The sequence below is a fragment of the Myotis lucifugus genome, unplaced genomic scaffold (genome assembly GCF_000147115.1).
Source record: "Myotis lucifugus unplaced genomic scaffold, Myoluc2.0 scaffold_323, whole genome shotgun sequence".
NCBI classification, from domain to species: Eukaryota; Metazoa; Chordata; class Mammalia; order Chiroptera; family Vespertilionidae; genus Myotis; species Myotis lucifugus.
In genome coordinates, this window is record NW_005871371.1 from 1,012,936 (window position 1) to 1,033,301 (window position 20,366).

The window sequence follows — 20,366 nt, forward strand, 5'->3', positions numbered from 1 at the left end:
CTATCCCTTTGTACACAATCTGACATGTTACAAGATCAAGGTCCACAATGAACTTCAGGCTGTTGATGCCACTGAAACTCCCTTCATTCACCACATAAATGGGACTGTCCTCTCATGTACTCAAGGATCAACATAACATCCAAATGACTGAACATTCTCTAACCTCAAAGTTGTTGCTCCCTGTACATGTCAGCCAGTGGGCCAGGCATTTCACATGCATTATTCCATATTACAGAAGAAGAAACTGAAGAACCAGATCAGAAACCCACACAAGATCACACAATTTGGAGCTGGTAGAGCCTGGATTCAAATCCAGACAGTAAGACTTAAGAGTGAATCTATATTCTTAATCATACAACGTTGCTTTCTCAGCATCTGAATGAGTGTGCACAAGGCTAAGAAATGGTAGCATACATGTACAGTAGGTCCTCGGGTTACGCCGGAGATCCGTTCCTATGGCGACATAACGTGATTTTCACCGTAAGTTGGAACCCACCTACAAAAACACCTACGTCACTCACATGGAGCACATACACAACAATAATGAAGTGACACAGTAAAAAAAATTTAAAAGAAAGATAACAATTCCTGACCTTTCCTTGTGGCAAATAAATAATAAAAAACATAAAGCACATATGTACATACGTCGAAATGACGGAACTTTTTTTTTTAAGAAATAAATGGGAGATGGTGACGTAACCTGAGGACTGTCTGTATATTACAGATACATAATATATTAATTTATTTTTTTACATATTTATCAATATGAAAGGCTTCTTTTCAAGATTGTATAGCCACCATTGCTACCATTGAGTCATATTTTTGGAGCTGGTATAATGGGAAACAAAGGTGGGAGAAAAAGCTGACTTGGAGAATTCAGGAGGAATCGGGCTAGGTCAGGAACTGAACTCATGAACTTACTTGCAGTCGAACCAAGGCAAGAATCTGCAGGTCAAGCAGGAGTGAAATTGAGAAGGCACTGAGTGACGGACATATGTTTTATCTCCCTAAAAATAAATGCACAATGACTATACTTTATATTAGTTTTGCTTACCTGTTAGCAATGTAGTAATATAGGATTTTAATATTAGACAATTCTGGGTTTGGGTTTTTATTATTAAACATTACCTCAGGCCAATTTCCAAATTTTGTCATCTATGAAATGGGGATAGTTATACCAATATCTCGAATTTGTTCTGAAGAGCAATTGAAATAATATTCTATAAAGTGCTAGAGAAAGTAGGTGCTGAACTTTTATTGTAAGTAGCTATGATTTTATAACATTTCTTTGCTTTCCTTAGTTTTGTGAGCTCAACTTGAGAATGTTAAGTTGGTACTTTTTCTATCTGCTTTTCCATTTTTTTCCTACTTCTGATAAGTACAGCACAGAGGAGTTCAACAATATTAAAATATCTGCGTATCTCCAGCAGTAGTGATGTATAATGACAAAGCTATTGTACCTGGTGACTTTTTTTTTTTTTAAAAAAAGCATAGATTTGAAGTGATTTTATTCTGTGCAGAAATTCATCTAGCTCATTTTATTTAAACTGCTTACCCTGACCATTTGACTTGGCATTGAAGAAGGAATATTTAGAAAAAAAGTAAAATAAGTCACTATTTAGAGATTATTCAAACAACTGTGCCTTTGATTTTGTGAATAGTTATGTGTGGAGAGGAAAATGGTACTATTTCTCATTTGATTTAGGCTATTGTTAAGTGAATGAAGACTGACTTAGGCAGAACCTCTCTTATCTCATATGAAGGTTGCTTAGAAAACATTTTTTCTCTTCATAGTTTATATACAACGGACAGCATTTTAAATATGATAAATGCAATTTTCAGGAGTTAAGTGGGTTAAGGTGTCATGAAAAGCTTTAATGTGGCATAATTATAATGGAAAAGCAATGGCTTCATATACTTAGGATTTTTATTATTATTTTCTATTTGCAGGATGAGTAAGGGATACTTACAGAAAGCAACAAAAGGGAAACTGCTAATAATAATATTTATTGTAACCTTGTGGGGGAAAGTCATATCCAGCGCAAACCATCATAAAGGTAAGCTCTTCTGTTTTCTTTCTCAGCCACCTGGAGAAGGTGACTTCCTTCAACACTGACTGTTATGTTCCATCTTCACTGGGATATTAATTTTACTGGATATGGGTCCCCCTGGCAATTCTCTTTAAGTAAAAATGCAGAGATAGTTATCCTTACTATGGCTTTGATAGGGGAAGCATGACTATGTAAATGTTTCCAGGATAGTTGCCATTTCTGCAAATAGTGTTCAAAGAGTATGGAATTGTGACTCACACTTTCACATCACTTACTACTTAAAGAGAGTGATGTTGGAATGTCGGGTTGACACGTAATAAAGACGAGTTTCAGGTTGTAGTCATCCTCATAATGAAAGCATCTTTAATGACATGTATCTTAACAATATGCATATATGGAAATTTTCCTTCAGGGCTTTTTGTGAATCATACTTCTTTGTGCCAGGGTACCTTTGTAGCCACCATTTGGACTCTCTGTCTAGTCTGATATTTAGCATTCTAATTCTGCTATAGAACAGAGTGAGAATATTTGTTTCATACATGTTTTAAGCTTGACAGCTCAAAATTATGTCCTGTCTGTTCTCTTTCCTGAGCGTGAGACTCAATATAATGAGTAACTACCTCTTTCCAAGTGAATGAAAATGGGGCTATTTCTAAACTGTCCCTACCATAAGCATGTATTTATAACCTGAGAAGTCAATTCAGATTTTTCTCTGAAATATGATTTTACAGTTTAATCCTCAGTACTCGGTAAATTCTACAGGCTAGCAACTTTCTGATTTTGTGTTGGGGTGAAAGGGGAGTTAAGACCACCTTGAATTCTGTAACACTTAAATTAGTTACATGTGTGCATTTAATTAGCATTCCATGGAGCATTAACAGCAGGGAAAGGAAAGATGTGGCATGAAGGAGTGATGCTTATCAGACAAAATCTTTTCCACCTGTGTTTAAACCAGAGCCATCTTTCTAAATATGAATTTTATGAAGATGTCTTTTATATTTCATAATCCTGTTTTTGTCCCATTGTGTATGTTTATTATATATATTTTAGAGTTTTCTTTAATACTGCACACTGATCCACATATCAAACTTTAAATTCTCTTTAATAATTGGTATTAATAAAAGATGTTGAGCGTCCTAGGACATTATTCCCTGTGCCTCCAAAGTAGAAACATTGAACCAAACTTAAGGACAAAATAGAGTTAAATACTCACCTTTAAAAAGAGTTGAAAACCACTGGGGCCAGCCCCCCTGTCTTGGTCTTATTAAGAGAAGACATGTCATCCTTACTATCTGGAGGACTATAATGCTATTATGTAAATTCAATAACAACCAAAAATTAAGCAACATGCCATTTGGAGATATATATGTACCTCCCTTCCCAGCTTATAAAAAATAGTTGAGAGAAGATGGAGAGACTCACAGGAACTGTGGGCGTCAGCCTGGTGAAGCAAGGGTTTGTGAGAAAGATGCTTTCCCTCTGCAAAGCCAAGTGATGGGGTCGCTAAGAGAACCACGCACAAAGACGACTCTGCAGAGACTATTTTTAAAGCTACGTTTGATAATTTTTAAGTTGTGTTATGGTCTATGCTAACTCTGAAACTGAAGTTTTTCCTTACTTTTTGCCAAGAAAATACTTCTTGGACAAAGAGATTACACATTTCAGAAAACCTACTTAAAGTGCCAAACCCAGTACATTGTAAATTTTGTGCCCTTTTGGTGTTTCATTCCCACCTTATCACTGATATTTTGGATGAAGCTTTGAGAACAGATTTCTCCATACTTTCCTTTTTCCTTATTCCCCTCTTCCTTCCTTTCTTTCTTTTATACTTTCCATACAAAATGTCCCTTTAGTTTATAGTATTTTACATTTAAAATAAGAAGTAGAATGTGTATGTGCATTTCAGGAATGTTCATAAAACGAACACCCGTGTGCTCACCACCCAATTGAGAAATGTAACATTTCTAATTCTCTTGAAACTGGCTGTGTCTGCCACTCTGATTTCATCCTTTGCCTTTTCCCCAAGATAATCACTATTCTAAATTTTGTGATTATAATTCCTTTGTTTTTTATTTCACCATGTACGTATATATCTCCAAATGGCATGTTGCTTAATTTTTGGTTGTTATTGAATTTATGTAATAGCATTATATTGTATTTTTCTGTAATTTTCTATTTTGCCGGACAATATATTTGTGGCATTTATTATAGTTGATGGCATGTAGCTGTAGTTTATTATTTTTTTTAATGTTGCACCATATTTTATTGTATGAAGTCACCACAATTTAGGTATTTATTCTCTGCTACGTAAACATTTGGTGCTCTATTTTCTTGCCATTATGGCCGATATTTCTATGAACAATCTTGTACTGTTGCATGTGCGCAAGGCTCTGTCTCAAGCACATTCTGAGGAGCATGATTTTATGAAAGTTTTGCATTTTCTTTCTGGTGAATCTCATTCATGATACTTTATTTATTTTAGGATTTGTAATTTTTAAAAATGTTGTGAGCTAATGTTCATTGTAATCCTATTGATGAGAATTTTAAAGGCCTCTGCTTAGGATGCATTCTTCCAGAGATGGTTTGCATATGCCATGTGCCTTAGGTGAGGTTCTCTGGAAGCAGAGCCATGTCAGGAATTCTTGTTTATATTATTCATTGAAAGAGTGCTCCCAGGAGAGCAGCGGGCAAGAGAAGGAGTCAAAAGCTCAGCACAAATAGAGTCTCGGCTGGAGAACCGCCTGGTCAGGTCCTGGGAGGCTCTGAAACATGATTTGCTCCACAGAATTGGTCCATCCTTGAGGTGAGATGGACAGCCTCTTCTACCCTTGTGTCCATTTGTCATTAGCTATGGATCTATTACCCATGGTATGAAGGGGCCTTCTTGGGGAAGTGGCTACTCTTTAGCATAGGGTGAGTCTCCAAACAAGGCAGGGGCTATGAATAGTAATCTAACATTTACAGCAAATGGAAGACAGGTGCACAGCTGGTAGAAAGGACCTTGGTAATGAACCGGCCTATATTCCTCTGTAGTCTCCTCCTCGTGCCCCTCAGATCTGCTTGCTTCTCAGTCAAGTTTACTCCATCGAGCCCTGGCCAGTGTGACTCAGTTGGTTGCGTGTCCTCCCATTCACTGAGAGGTTGCCTATTTGATTCCCATCAGGGCACTTGCCCGGGTTGCTGGTTCAATCCCCAGTAGGGGGCATGCAGGAGGCAGCCAATCAATGGTTCTCATATTGATGTTTCTCTCTTCCACTCCCTTCCTCCCTCTCTCTCTTTCTCTCCCTCTCTCCCTCTCTCCCTCTCTCCCTCTCTCTCAAATAAATAAAAACATGTGTTGTTGTTTTTTTTTAAAGGTTCACTCCATCCAGGCAAAGCTTATCAATGATTCTGGTTGGTTATAATTTCCAAGAAACTGTACTTGAGCAAAAGTGGGGCCCCCACTCATGCAGTTTGTACCAGAGCCATTACCGATGCTCATCTGCCCAGGCCCCTAGACATTTAGGCTCTCCTCTCCTAGCACTTCTGCTCATTAAAGAGGCTTGCCTCATGTTTTATCCAGATCACGTGCCTGAGGTTTCTTAACCCTGGATTATTATGCTTTTAAGTTGTGGTTATTGTACGAACGCATTTATAATTATACTAGAGGCCCAGTGCATGGATTCATGCACTGGTGGGGTCCCTTGGCCTGGCCTGTGGGGATCAGGCCAAAACTGGCTCTCTGATATCCCCTGAGGGGTCCTGGATTGCGAGAGGGCAGTTCTTGGGTGATGCACCCTGGGATCAGGCTCCCTCCTCTCTGATTCTGGGTGCATCACCCAAGAACCACCACAGCCAAGTGACTGCAGCTCGTTGAGTGTCTGCACCCTGGTGGTCAGTGCGCGTCATAGCTACTAGCTGGTCAGCTGGTCGGCCTGGTGGCTGGTTGGCTGGTCGCTTAGGCTTTTATATATATAGATTTAGTCATGGTGATGTCAAGAAATGCCTAACATATTCTTACCCATCCCAGTATACAGGAGATACCCTCTTCTTCATGATCATCATGGTCCTTTACCTCAACAGTATCTAACTCCTTTCTTTTTCTGCTGTCTGTGGGGCTGAGCAGCAGCAGCTGTAGCTTTGTGTGTAGCAGGACTCTTACTTTTTCCCCTGGTAAAAGCATCTTCTTTCTTGGAAGCAGTACTTCTAGACTCACAGAGTCTATTTGTAGTTTTCATAGGAATATTTTAGACTGGATAATTCTGATGAAATATTTGTTTTACTTCATAATTTTTGAGGACCTACAATAAGGGCTGAGAATATAGCAGAACATAAAGGAAGCAAAATCTTTGTCTTTATGGAGTTTTTGTTCTAGAGGTGGGAAGATAGTTAATGAAAATAAAAATGAAAGTTTTACTGTGTAAATTCTATGGAAAAAATAAAGAAATAAAGAGGTATAAGAAGTGTTCAAGAGGAATTGTCATTTTAAATAAAGTCTTATGGGAAGACCTAAAGTTTTCAATAGGACTCTATTGAATAGCCGTGAATATTGGGGGAAGGATGTTCCAGGCCAGCAGCAATAAGTATGAATGCTTTCAAGTAGATGCATGCTTGCGGACAAGGAGAAATGGCAAGAAGAGTGGTGTGAATAGAACAGAGGATGTAAGAAAGAGAGTAAGACATTAGGTCATTACAAAACAGGTGAATGAAGGAGAATAAAAAAATAGAATAGATAGCTCATCAAAACACCAGTGCAATGGCTTTGTGCTATCAAAAGCAACCCAATGCAGAATTGTGTTATTCTGATTTTTAACCATGATGTAGAAACACTTGTAGAAATCCAGAGCATTTGGATTTGAAAAAATGAGATATCTAAAAATCAGAAAATGTCACCTGCTTAATAGAATCCTCTGAGCTTTGGGGACTACTAGTGAAATATCCCTCACACATATGAATTAGTTTACTGCTCAAACCACCAGAGATTCAGCTCTGAATTCTCACAATTGTTTTGAGCCAGGCATTTTATGGGGGAAGGTGATTAACTCAGAGGAGTGTGACAGCCAGTCAGAAAGTATAAGCAGTATTCCCCCCTTGGAAGCAATTACATTAGGGACAGCTTCAGATTCTGCGGATCAGAGAGGAAACCTTTTAGTTTAGGACTCGAAGTTCTCAACAAAATATATAGTCAATAAAATATATAAAGTTATTAATCTTAGAAGGTTGATATGTTGTCTTGCCTTTTCTTCCTCTACCCATATAGTCATCATTGGCTATTTGGGTTTGAAAAGAATCTGTATTTAGTGTGAAAGACCCATAAACAGGTGAAAATTATATACAAAGAGGAAAAGAATAAAAGTTCTTTTGATTAGCTGAAATTGAATATATATTATCCTCATTGTCATACAAGGTAATTATTAGTCTGAGTTAGACATTTTGATTAAATTGAATTTTTTTCAAAGAAAAACTAAATTTAAAATAAAGATGATTTTTAGTTCAAAGCCTAATGAGAGAGCAGCCATTTAATTTTTTTGGTAGCTATTCATTTGTTTATTGGTTCACTTGATAATTTACTCATTTATCCAACCAACTACCCAGTAACCAAAACATGTATTGTTTGTTAAGTGTTGGATGTTAGGTCCAGTTCTGGAGATATTAAAGTGACCAAAAGCAACACAATCCATGCCCAGTGGAGCTTACAGTATAGTTGGGAAGGAAAAACATTAATGTGATAATCAGACAAATAATATTTGCTTATAAATGGCATTAAAGTGCTGTAAAGATAAAATTTCAGGATAAGAATATATAAATTGTAAAATAGATGTGGAGTAATCAGGGAAATCTCTTCTGGGGAAGGGACCTTTGAACTGAGATCTGAATGAGGAGTGGAACTTAAGTAGACAGAATGCTCTAGAGCAGTCACTGTTGGAGGGTAAACAGCAAGGATCCTGGCACACAATTTGCAGGGAGATCCTGATTTCTGGGCCTCATCCTCCGGAAATTCTGTTTCTTTGTTATGGGGTGAGGCCACAACATTAGTAACAAAGAAATAGAATTTCTGGAGGATGAGGCCCAGAAATCAGGATTTGAAAAAGATTCCCAGGTGACTCTAATGTGCAGCCAAGGTTGAGAACCACTGCTCTAGAGTTAAGAGCAGTCACTGTTGGAGGGTAAACAGCAAGGATCCTGGCACACAATTTGCAGGGAGAGGGGGCTGGGGCAGACCCTCCGGGGCCATATTCAGAATGCTTGTTCTCTTACAGTTAAAATTGTTTGCTCCAATTTAGCTAGGGTATTACTAGGTTCTCTTGGGCTGGTTTATAGCTGATTATTATGTGCATCACAGTTTAAGAACTTTGGTTTATAATTTATATTGTTTAAAGCACCTTGTTTATGAAAACAATCATATTAATGGCCCGAGAGAAAGAAAAATGGCCATAACATAAACTGACTCAATTTTGGACTTTTAACAACACATTTTATGACATAGTTTATTGAATTTTCAAAGTAATACATATTTATTTGAGAATTTTGGTAAGAAAGAAAAATGTCAAGAAGAGAAATCAAGTCACCCATAATTTTTCCACATAAAAATGATCAGATGGCATCTGCACATCTAATTTATGAGCATATTAAACATATTAGAGATCTTGGTGTTCATTTGCTTATTTAATTATTCATACATTTATGGAGATAGACGAGGCATGTGAGAGACTGTGCTGCTCTGAGCTGGTGATTCTGCTTTAAATTATGCAGATCAAATTTCTTTTTTTCCTGGAGTTTATTCTCCCATATCTTGATTTTTCTTCTTTTTATCTTAAGACTAGAGGCCTGGTGCACAGAATCGTGTACTCGTGGTGACCCTCAGCCTGGCCTGTGGGGATCAGGCTGAAACCAGCTCTCCGACATCCCCCAATGGGTCCCAGATTGCAAGAGGGCGCAGGCCAGGCTGAAGGACCTCACCGGTGCACGATCGGGGATGGGGAGGGACCGCAGGAGGGCTCTAGGGTGGTCCAGCCCATCTTGCCCAGTCCCTATTGGCCGGACCCCAGAAGCAAGCTAACCTACCAGTTGGAGCATCTGCCCCCTGGTGTTCAGTGCACATCATAGCGACTGGTCGAATGGTCAAACAGTTGGACACTTAGTATATTAGGCTTTTATTATATAGGATATCTCATCCTTACAGGATAGTGCATGAAACCCATATGTATACACAAAAGGATCATTATAAGGCAAACAACTGTGCAACTACCAACTAGGACAAGAAATAGAATGCTGTCAGCCCCTGAAAGCTCTTTATGGGTCTCCAAGATTACAACCTTTCCTCCCACAGAGGTACTTCTTTCCTGACTTGCTATGCCTAAACAATAGATACTGTTTTGTCTTTTTTATTTTGTAAAAATGGAATGCTACTATGGGCATTCTTTTCAGTGTGATTTGCTTTTTACCATTGACATTTTCTCTTGAGATTCACCCGTGTTGCCATATAGGATTGCATTGTATGAACATACTGTGATGTATTTCTCTTTTGTTGTTGATGAATTTGGGTCTTTTTAGCTGTTGGTTATTATTGACAAAGCTGCTGTGGACATAATTTTACATGTATTTTCATTCACATGTGCAAAATTTCCCCAGGGTACATTTCTAAGAATGGAACTTTAGGGGTCATATGATAAATACAAATTCAAATTTACTTTTCTCCACACTTAGTAATATAATTAGCAGTAAATGATGTATACTTACTTATACTATATCTACAAACTATCCACACATGAAGAAACATTATAATAATGTACTCTAAATTACTTTAAAAAAACCTTTGTTAGATTTTTTTTGAGATTATTTTGTTTGTTAATACTAATATAAACACATTTGGGTAATAATTTTATTTACATTTAATATTAATTATTAAATAAATTTATTAATACATTTTGCTCATATTCAATTTATTTACATAGTCAACAAAAATGAGAATTTTTGAGGTAAAAAAGATTGAAATAGTGAAGTTGGTATCATTCAACATTCACTGAGGAAAAAGAAAATCACACCAATTGTAATTAATTATTTGTATAATTATTTACAAATTACAAGTTAATATTTACTTTACCACTTAGCTGAAGGGAGATCCAGGCATTTCATGCTTAACATCTCCTGTTCCTAACAGTATCTAGCATAAATAAAAATATGATATGGTCTCTTCCTTTAAATATGTTCTTAATTTAGATTTCATATTTCAAAACTTTGAACAGGAGGTGCAAAAGAGTTTGAAAAATCAATGGTGATAACAGGTATCCTTGTTGTTTTCTTATTTTATTGATGGTTACTCTACTGTTCTGGCATTAAATATAATATTGACCTTTAAAAATGGTTTAAAAATTACATTGAAGGTATTTTCTTTATATATATTTTCTTTAATTACTTAAAGGATGGAGATTTCTTTTCAGTGTAGGATGTATTTGCAGGTATAGAAGTAGGGAAATTCTGAATATTTAATGTTAAAACAAGTGAAGTAATCCTACTTATTTCTAGTATAACTTTACTTATTTGGATTAAGAAAGGGATAATCTTTCACTGAAGTTCCTCTCTCATGTATTCAAAATATACATTTTGTGTGTGTGTGTGTGTGTGTGTAATGAACCCGAAGCAGAGCAGGTCTATTATGAGTGGAGTGACTCTTACTATTTGAGAAAATTGGATATAGTTTCTGGTATTGGTGGGTTTGACAGTCACTGAATAAAGTTATGTCATTACTGCATACTTTCATGGTTTTAAAAAAGATGAAAATAAAAAAGCATTTGTTCTCTTTTGACTGAAAACAATTTATTAATTGAAATATATTTAGTAATTTTTAGCCATATACTAGATACTGTGAGCTAAGAATAAGCATTTCATAATTTATTTGGGGGAATATATTTAATACTAGAGGCCCAATGCCCGAAATTCATGCACGGGGTGGGGGTGTCCCTCAGTCCAGCCTTTGCCCTCTCGCAGTTTGGGACCCCTCGCTCCTAACTGCCTGCCTGCTCGCTCCTTACCACCTGCATGCTCGCTCCTTACTGCTTGGCTCGCCGCTCCTTAGCACTGCCACCACCACAACTGCACTCGCCAGCAGTGAGCCCTGCTTCTGGCTGAGCTGCGCTCCCACTGTGGGAGCACACTGACCACCAGGGGGCAGCTCCTGCATTGAGCGTCTGCCCCCTGGTGGTCAGGGTGTGTCATAGCGACCGGTTGTTCTGGTCGTCTGGTTGTTCCACCATAATGGTTGCTAGGCTTTTATATATATAGATACTCCTATGACTGATCCTCATCACCTAGCAATAATTAAAGGGAATAAAAGAAGTCTTGAATTTATTTAACTTAGAGTAGAATTTGCTCATACTTGTTTACTCAGAGCTGGATTTCTGAACCATTTTTTCAATTTTGTTCTCTAGGGAGCTTTTTAGATTTTTTTTTCTATTTGATCTCCACTCTCTTGAAATTTTAATATCACAAATATATTGTGTATCTGTTAATGTGCTTATGTTTCTGGGATTTATAGATAAAGAGAATGAGATTTTTTTCATTTTCCATGAACCAATTTTCACCTCCCTTTGGGCATAATATCACCCTTGTGGAAAATGTGTAACTCATAGATTATTTTTGTTACTCCGTAGAAATCTGTTTCTTAATACTACTATTCTTTTCCTGGCAATTAATCATCATTTAGAAAAGTTCCTAATAGCATATCAAAATTACAGACGTTAAGGACTTGGAGGAGCTAATATAATCTACTAGATCAATAATCTAATTTTATTGAGTTCACATGACAAAATACTATTAAAAGTGCTATCAATCCATATTTTGGAATTAAAAAAAAAACATAGAGCACAGATTGGGCCCCCTTTTGGAAGTAAGAAACTTTAGGCAAAGAACAATAAAGTCAATCTTGAAAAATGGCAATTTTGGGCTGATGTGTAGTAAGATGCTAGAGTGTCTTCATAGATGCTCTCATTGCATGTTCGGTATATCAGATGGACAGACAATTTTTCTGTTCTTATTAATGTATGGTAAAATTGTAGCTTGACCTCCCATAATCCTTAGCATACTTTCTTCAAATTATTAAGATTTGGGGCTCAATTTTTCTTTTGACCCTTACTTCTAGCAGCATTTTTCTAAATTATTAGATTCAAGTTCAAAAATAACTTTGAAAGATGAATGAAAATCGTTTTAATATTTCTACCAAGGTGACATAGCATTTTTGTTTATGAAAAAAATTCTTAAGATTTTATTTGAGAACTCAGTACTCTGATAAATAAGATCACAACCCCAAAACAATTCAACTAAGAAAACTGGAGGAAAACTGATTTTAAATGTATTCATAATATAAGGTTGACTTGATTAGAGCTGTTGTCTTGGATTATGTAACTTGAATATTATTTTCAATTAAAATTGAAACTTGATTTGTGATTAAATGAGAACTTTACTTACTACCTAAAATAACTGCCTGGTCAAAGACAGCTCTGAGAATGACAGTCACGTTTTTTTGATAGAAGTATTTAATTTTTTTTCTGTAAAAATATGAAGAGATTTTAACAACTGTTAAGTTAAAGCAGTGAAAGTTCTGCAATTTCAAAATTCAAGCTGTTACTCTAGAAAAACTAACGACTCCAGTTCATCTCCCAGGGGTATTTCATCAAACAAGTTATTTTGTGATCATAGCTTGCAGTTATCCTTTCCTTCTTACTTCCCACACAGATTTTCTCCTGTTTCTCTGAGCTGCTGTTCAATCACTTACACTTTCTCTTCCATGAAAGTCCTTTGCTCCATTACAACATGCCATCTCCTACTTCCACTGACCCTCTCAGGCTGACACATTTTTGCACTTTCTAGTAACTTTACCTTTTTCAACATTAAGATGGGCTTGTCTCTATTATTTCTTCTGCTGTTGGTATTGTACATATGTGCGCATGCTTTGTCCTTATCTGTGTGTGAATAAGTAAGCTTTTGTTACATACTCATTGTGTTCACTTTTATTACACAAGTGTGTGGTTTGTTTGTTTATTATATTCTTTGGGATTTTATTTTTATTTTCTTTTTTCTTTATTGATTAAGGTATTACATATGTGCCCTTATTTTTAAGTTGATGAGTTCCCTGAGAGCAAAAGATATAGTGTATTTTGATGGTTTCTTGGTGCTGAGGTAGAATCTGTTTATAATAAATGCTCAACACATATTTGTTGAATAAATGAATCATAAATAAATTACCAGGAAAAAGAATATGTGAAAGGAAAGAAACCAATGAGAATTTGATATTATTTCTGAAAGTTAATTGTATTCAATATTTGACATGTATAAATTACTTTGAAAAATCCCATTATATGTGAAATGTACCATCTATATGTATATGAAAAAGATGCCTTGCCTATCTTTGACCTCAGTGTCTTCCAGTGCTAGCATTCTAGAGAAGTATTTGTTATAGTGTTCATAACAATGTTTGTTAAACAAGAACAACAGTAAGGGTGATTTTACGTAAATAACATATATTTTGAGATAAGACATTTTCAGAGTTAGAAAATAATACATAGGCTATAATTATTACACAAATAACCTAATAACTTAATAAATCCTCTTTTAATGAGGTTGTAACATTTATCTATACTTGAGTTCCATTTCTATTTATAACTCCTGTGCAATTTGTTTCAAATCAGGAAAAAAATTTGTTCAGTTGATTGATTTTCTCAGTGAACTAGTTATAATTTGAAAATACATTATAAAAGAGCTCGATTCCTTTCTGACTAACAGGTAACACTCAGTTTCCTTAAAATACTCCCACAGATACACATTTGCAAAAGCATTAATTTCATGTTTGGGAAAAGAATTAAGGGGCTGATTATTGTTTGTATTATATCATATTTTCTAAAAGCAAGAAATTGTTCCCTAAATGAGTCAAATTTTATTTCCTAAGAAATACCTTTCAAAACTATCACTATTTATAAAAGTATTATCAGTAAAATTAAAATTTTTGTATATAGTAGAAACTAATATAACATATTTTATGACTCTTCAAAAGAAATTTCATGTGCATTATCATCTTTTTATCTCTACAGCAAGCCAGTGTAGAAAAATGAGCTCTTGTTATTTCTACTTTACAGATAAAGAAACTAAAACTTCAGAGGTAATAGTCTCACCCAAGGGCATTCAGCTTAAATCCTGAATTCTCCTGACTCCAAATTGTCTTTTCTTTTTACCACTTTGATCAGATAAGTATCTTAAATACCAATTCAAATTAGTCTTTCTGTTTGTTTATCCTACAAATGCAGTTTCCCATACTCATGAACTTGTACAGAGGTGGGCAAATGTAGGTTTACAGTTTGTATGGAAAATAACACAATAATTAATAAATAATAATACAAATTAAACTGTGTTTTGCATACTCACAATTGTATACCTACTTTTGCCAATCCCTGTATTTGAGGGAAAAGTTCGTTCATATATCCTACAATTTATTTTATTATTAAAAAAAGAACTTTAATTTTTGTTCAGTCATACCAAGCTTTTAGTCTTGGTCCTGTGAATACCTTTCTTTCAAGTCACCAAACCATAGTGCTCTATCATTTTTATAATAATGCAAATTATTAGGCCAATGGAAAATACTTTTAATATTTTCTATAGTTTTTACTTTTTCATATTGTGAGTTCCATTTCTGTATCACTAATGTATTGGATGTCTCTATAATAGGAAGTCATTTACTAAGTAATTCAAATCTGGTGATGATATTTGGATGTTAACCAAATAAAATAAACAGGACACAAGCCTGGATATTAAATTACCAAACAAAATGACTACTTAGCTAATCACTCAGGATGAACATGTCTACTTCCCTAAATAAATTGTTTACTGGGATGGGCAAAAGTGGTTTTATAGTTGTTCATATGGAAAATTATAATAAGAATTAATAATAATACAAGAATAAACTATATTTTGTGTACTCATAACTATTACCTTGCAAAGTGGAACAAAAGCTTATATTATGTAATGACTTCTGTGGTTAGTTCAACCCAACCTTTCTATTGTATTAATAAAGGAATTACAGTCTTGCAAAATGGGATTAGGCAAACATTTTTCTATTCTATCAATAGGAACATCCTGGACTCTTTCCATGTAGTATGTTGTACCTTTTGTATTTTTATAGAACCTTGCTTCGTGGATCCTTTCTATGAGTGCTATTGGCAAAAGGCCTTTGACTTTAGAGTTGTCAGATGATTGCTTATGCCTCTGGACACACCGGGGAACTGTAAAATGGTTGATCTCCCCAGAAGGGTACTGACCTATCTCATTCCTCTAGGTATTTTCTTTAATGTCTCAACTCTGGCTTCTCTCAAAGCCTTAATACCAAATTCTCATAGGGAAAATTTTTGTGACAAGACCCTGTTCTTGTTCATAAAGCAGAGGTTGATTGTGAAGTCACAGTGTTTCCTGAAGCAATGTTCAAGGTCTCTGTGTCACTCGTCCTGTCCCTAAAGACAATGAGAGACTTTGGGCTTAGGCTATTGGGAGCCAGAATCTTGGGTTGACCAAGCCCTGGGGCATATTGGGAGTCTCTATATGCTTTTCCTTTTTTTCTAGAGACAGTGTCTCTGCGTGGGTAAACAAGGTAACCTAGATGAAAACTATTGAGGATAATATGAATTAAATTTTAAACGTATTTAAATGTTAATAGTCTCACTGAATGGCCCATGTCACAGGAAAGACACTCCTATGTTTTTGTCGGTGCTACAACTGCTGTGGACATGACTGGGCTGGATCTCTCTTAGACCCCAGAAATTTAAATCATCAACTCAACTATTTGGACACTTTTCAGTGCATCATTTGCCTTTTTTCTCTTCATGAAATGTCTTGGTTCTCTGCTACCTGTTCTCCCAGGAGCCATAGCTACCATGTCAAGCAGCCCATCCCATCATGTTTAATTCCTTATGACTTAGACTCATTTCTATAGCTGATCCTGAGCTCAGTGTGACAGTAACTTCCTTTGAATGTTAGATAGTCGGTCTGTATAATTAACATATAAATACACACCATGTGTATACTTCTGAGTTTTGTGATACTGCCAGATGGAAGTTGCTTTGAGGAGTGTTTTCAAGGCAGGCAATAATACACCATCTCAGGATGAGAAAATATTGTTACCCCTCATAGGCAAAGATGATTTTCTGTGAGCTAATAATGGATCCTCACATGGCTGATAATTGTTCATGAGTCATGCTTTCTAGCCAATTTGTTATCTCTCTGTAACTGTGTTTTGTGGTATTTTATTGAAGCACAGTGACTTCTATTTTAGCAGAACAAAATTATTATTTCTGTTTACTTTCATTTCAAATTAGATCATAATGGAAATCTTTGGGTGTAATGAGCTTTAAAAACTAATTCCTGTAAAAATGATCCATTTACCCTAAATAATAAAAACCTTAATCTTGGTAACATAAATTTCTGTATCACAAAGAAATAATAACTATTTGAAAATATGTAGAAAATGTGGCCTCCTTTTGTGCTATTATAACAATGAAGCAAGCTTTTCCTTATGTTTTGACAAATGGCACCATATGTATGATTCAGTTCTGAATGCTGAAACATTGAAACTGTACTTGACCAGATTTCATTCTTGCTAAAAATGCCTTGAAATATTTTTCAGAAAACCATTTAGAGAGCAATCTTTTTCAAACTGGAGATGCTTGTCATGCTCAGTGTCCGTCTTAAGCTCAAGGCTGAAGTATTTCTTTATTGGCTGACATGTAGAAGCAGTTTAAAGTGGAATTCTCATGGAGTCTCATTTGGCTGTTCCACGGAAAAATTAATAAATAAATGAATAATGAGAAAGTACAAGTTTATAAAACTCTCATCTTTTAAAGCACCATTTGCCCTAATAACTGTATTTATGCATACATTATTAAACACGTTTAGAACTATCTCTTGTAAGCCAAGCGTATATCATTTTTCCACTGTTATTAAAACTGAACATTCCTCCCCCCGCAAGTAACCAATTAACCCAAAATTTCAGTATTGAAAAAATACTTAGAGGTCATATACTTCTAATTACTAATCAGTGCACGACTCCCTTCTATAGTACTCCTGTTCAGTCTTCACCTTTTCCTTTATATTACCACAGCTTGCTACTTCACAAGTCCACCTACTTCATTTGTTTAAACATCAAATTGAACTTCTTTGAAAGTTCTGTCTCATGTCTTTATATATTAATACATTTGTTTACCTATTTATTTGTGTATATATGCATCTACTTCCAGAATTAGAATAACATCTGCTGCATAACTTCAACCAATTGAAAATAGATGATAAGGAATCACATGACTATTCTTTCTATGTAATGGTCTTTTAAATATTTTCATACACATATCTTATTTTAGACCCCTATTCTTCAGAATTAATATCAATTAATCTTCAAAAGCAGGTTATTACCTTTATAATCCTTTGAAGACTTGCTTCTATGCATTACAGCTTAATTATGGACTTGTACCAATAGGTGAGTCCCATGGTTTGTGTGGGACATTTCAACGGGAAAGAATGTCTTCTTCAACGTTGAACAGCCCTTTGGTTTTCCCCAACTCTTTCAGTTTGTGGCTACTATTTTGTAGTAGTACTTAGTTGAAAGTACTTAGTTGCACTTAATATTGGTCATTTGATCTCCCCCAAATAAAGATCAAGTTCCCCCATGAGTGAGAAGCTCTTTTACTGAGTAAACTAGACTATATTATGTTTTCCTCTTTTTGTCCCTGTGTGCATAGTGAACTAACGTAGGTGGCTAAGAAGATGCATGATAGAATGCTAAATATAATTATTTTCTATATACCATAAGGCTTCCTTATGCTTCCTTATGAAGACTGTGTCATTAAAATACTAAAGCAGAATAAAATGAGGAACATAGTGTTTTGAATTTTTTCCTATTGCTTTCTCTGCAATTGTTTGGGCAGCTTCACTTTTCTGGCTTCTCTAAATGTAATTTTCCCAATATCTAGAGTCCCACTGCTTCCTAAACAGTATGCCAACTTTTTTAAAAAAACAGAGCAAAGTGAAGCAATTCAGCAAAGACTCAGTGGTCTCAGATCTGTAGTACAAGAAAGAAAAGACATTTTGAAATGACGATTCAAGATTGCCATCTTCTTCCTCAAGTGCTCTTACTGAGGTGAACTTGTTCTGAAGCTTGTCTCAATTCTCCTGCAAGGCCTAAAGTATATACTCAGATACAAAGGCAGCTAGCCATTCCCTAATCTCTGTCTGTCTACATGGTGGCTAATCTCAGCTCTCCTCTGCAGTCTGGCCCTCCTTCCTTCTGTGGACTTGCTCTGCTTCTCCATGCATATGGCCACCCAACTGCCCTGAAGTGGCTGTAGCCACACACTTCTATAATACTCCCGAGACTAGTGTATTTCAGTATCAAGTGAAAATTCCTGAGATTCCCTAAGTCAGCGGTCGCCAACCAGTGGTCCACGGACCACTGGTGGTCCTGAAGTCCGAAAGGTTGGTGACCGCTAGTCTAAGGAAACCTTTGGCCTAAGTAACTGTGGCTTAAGTTTAAATATGGCTTGTGTGGGACATTTCAACGGGAAAGAATGTCTTCTTCAACGTTGAACAGCCCTTTGGTTTTCCCCAACTCTTTCAGTTTGTGGCTACTATTTTGTACTTTTCATTTTTGATGAAATTAAAATATCATAAAATATTGAGGGCTGCTCATGCTTTGAGGTATTGGAAAAATTGAATTTTCTGGACCTCGAATGGATGCTTTAGTTTGATTTCTAGAAAATGCTTCACTGAGTGCATTGGGCCTTGATATGAGAATCCTCTAAAAGGGCTCATTATAAAAATCACACAAACCTGAATAAGCTCAGTTTCTTAACTTGGCCTTTTATTCTTCATACAGATTTATGCAATTAATTGTTTGTAAATTGAAATGTCAGACATTTCAGAGGATTTGCACCTGATATTTTAAACAAAACAGAGTTCAACTCTAAAAAAAGTCAAGAATACACTGAGCCAAAATAGCATTTGCTCTTAGAATGAAAGTACTTAGTTGCACTTAATATTGGTCATTTGATCTCCCCCAAATAAAGATCAAGTTCCCCCATGAGTGAGAAGCTCTTTTACTGAGTAAACTAGACTATATTATGTTTTCCTCTTTTTTGTCCCTGTGTGCATAGTGAACTAACGTAGGTGGCTAAGAAGATGCATGATATAATGCTAAATATAATTATTTTCTATATACCATAAGGCTTCCTTATGCTTCCTTATGAAGACTGTGTCATTAAAATATTAAAATTCCTTGGTACTTTTCTTAAAGCTAAAGCTTTATTCAGCACTGACCAGTCTTTAAATTGAGGTTAAGAAACTCAAAGCATGACTTGATTGATTAGGGATTTATATGGCCTTCCACCTCTTTATATCATCTTTCCTGACCAATTTGGATACCCTATTTATCAACCAGTGGCTCAGTGGCTTTTAAACTTTCTATCTTTCCACTCTTTGAATCAGCCTCATTCTTAAAAGTATACTAGTTTGAGACAGGTCCTTCTAAAATACATTTCTTTTGGGAGAAATCCCATTTTGACCATTCACATTTTGAATAAAGGGGGAGATATATATATATATATATATATATATATATATATATAATCACAGAGGAAGGGAGAACAAGAGAGAGATAGAAAGATCAATGATGAGAGTCATTGATCAGCTGCCTCCTGCACCCCCCACACTGGGGATCGAGCCTGCAATCCAGGCATGTGCCCTGACTGGGAATCTAACGGCAACATCCTGATTCATAGGTCGACACTCAACCACTGACCCATGCTAGCTGGGTGAGAGAGAGCCTTTGACATAATATAATGCATCTGGTCTGCTACAGTCTGCTCTCACTATGGTTGTACACTGTTCATTGCAGATATAGTGTTCATGGGTCACGTTTACACTGGGACTCACCTATTGGTACAAGTAGACTGTGGCCTGACTTCTTGCTAGTATTGACCCTTGCTCTAGCTGGAAACATGGATATGCATAGTGCCCTGTGTTAATCAGGGACTCTCTCAGTCTTTGTTGAATTAAATTGAAGAAGCTTTGCGCCAGTATAAGATCTTTTTTAAAACGGGGATCTGGACTCTTTCATGCTGATAGTTGACCTTGATTAGTCTTGATTTCTGTATAAATTTTGGCTTCTGAATGCTGGCCTTGACCTTAACTAGGTTCTACATTTCCCTTATGATTCCTGCTCTTGGTCTTTCAAGTGTCTATGTGTCTATCACCATCCTCCCTTTCCTACTCTTTCGCCTGGTAGGAGAGTCTCAGAAGAGAAATTGAATT

At 35.9% G+C, this 20,366-nt stretch overlaps 1 protein-coding gene across 1 annotated transcript in view; it reads left to right on the plus strand.

Moving 5' to 3' along the window:
* FAM19A2 (family with sequence similarity 19 member A2, C-C motif chemokine like) overlaps positions 1-20,366 on the plus strand; it is a 448,103-nt gene that overhangs the window by 313,617 nt on the left and 114,120 nt on the right. The window contains exon 2 of the mRNA XM_023764235.1: positions 1,951-2,057. Within this exon, the coding sequence (XP_023620003.1) occupies positions 1,952-2,057 (106 nt within the window). The 5' untranslated portion in view covers position 1,951. The remainder of the gene's footprint in view (positions 1-1,950; positions 2,058-20,366) is intronic.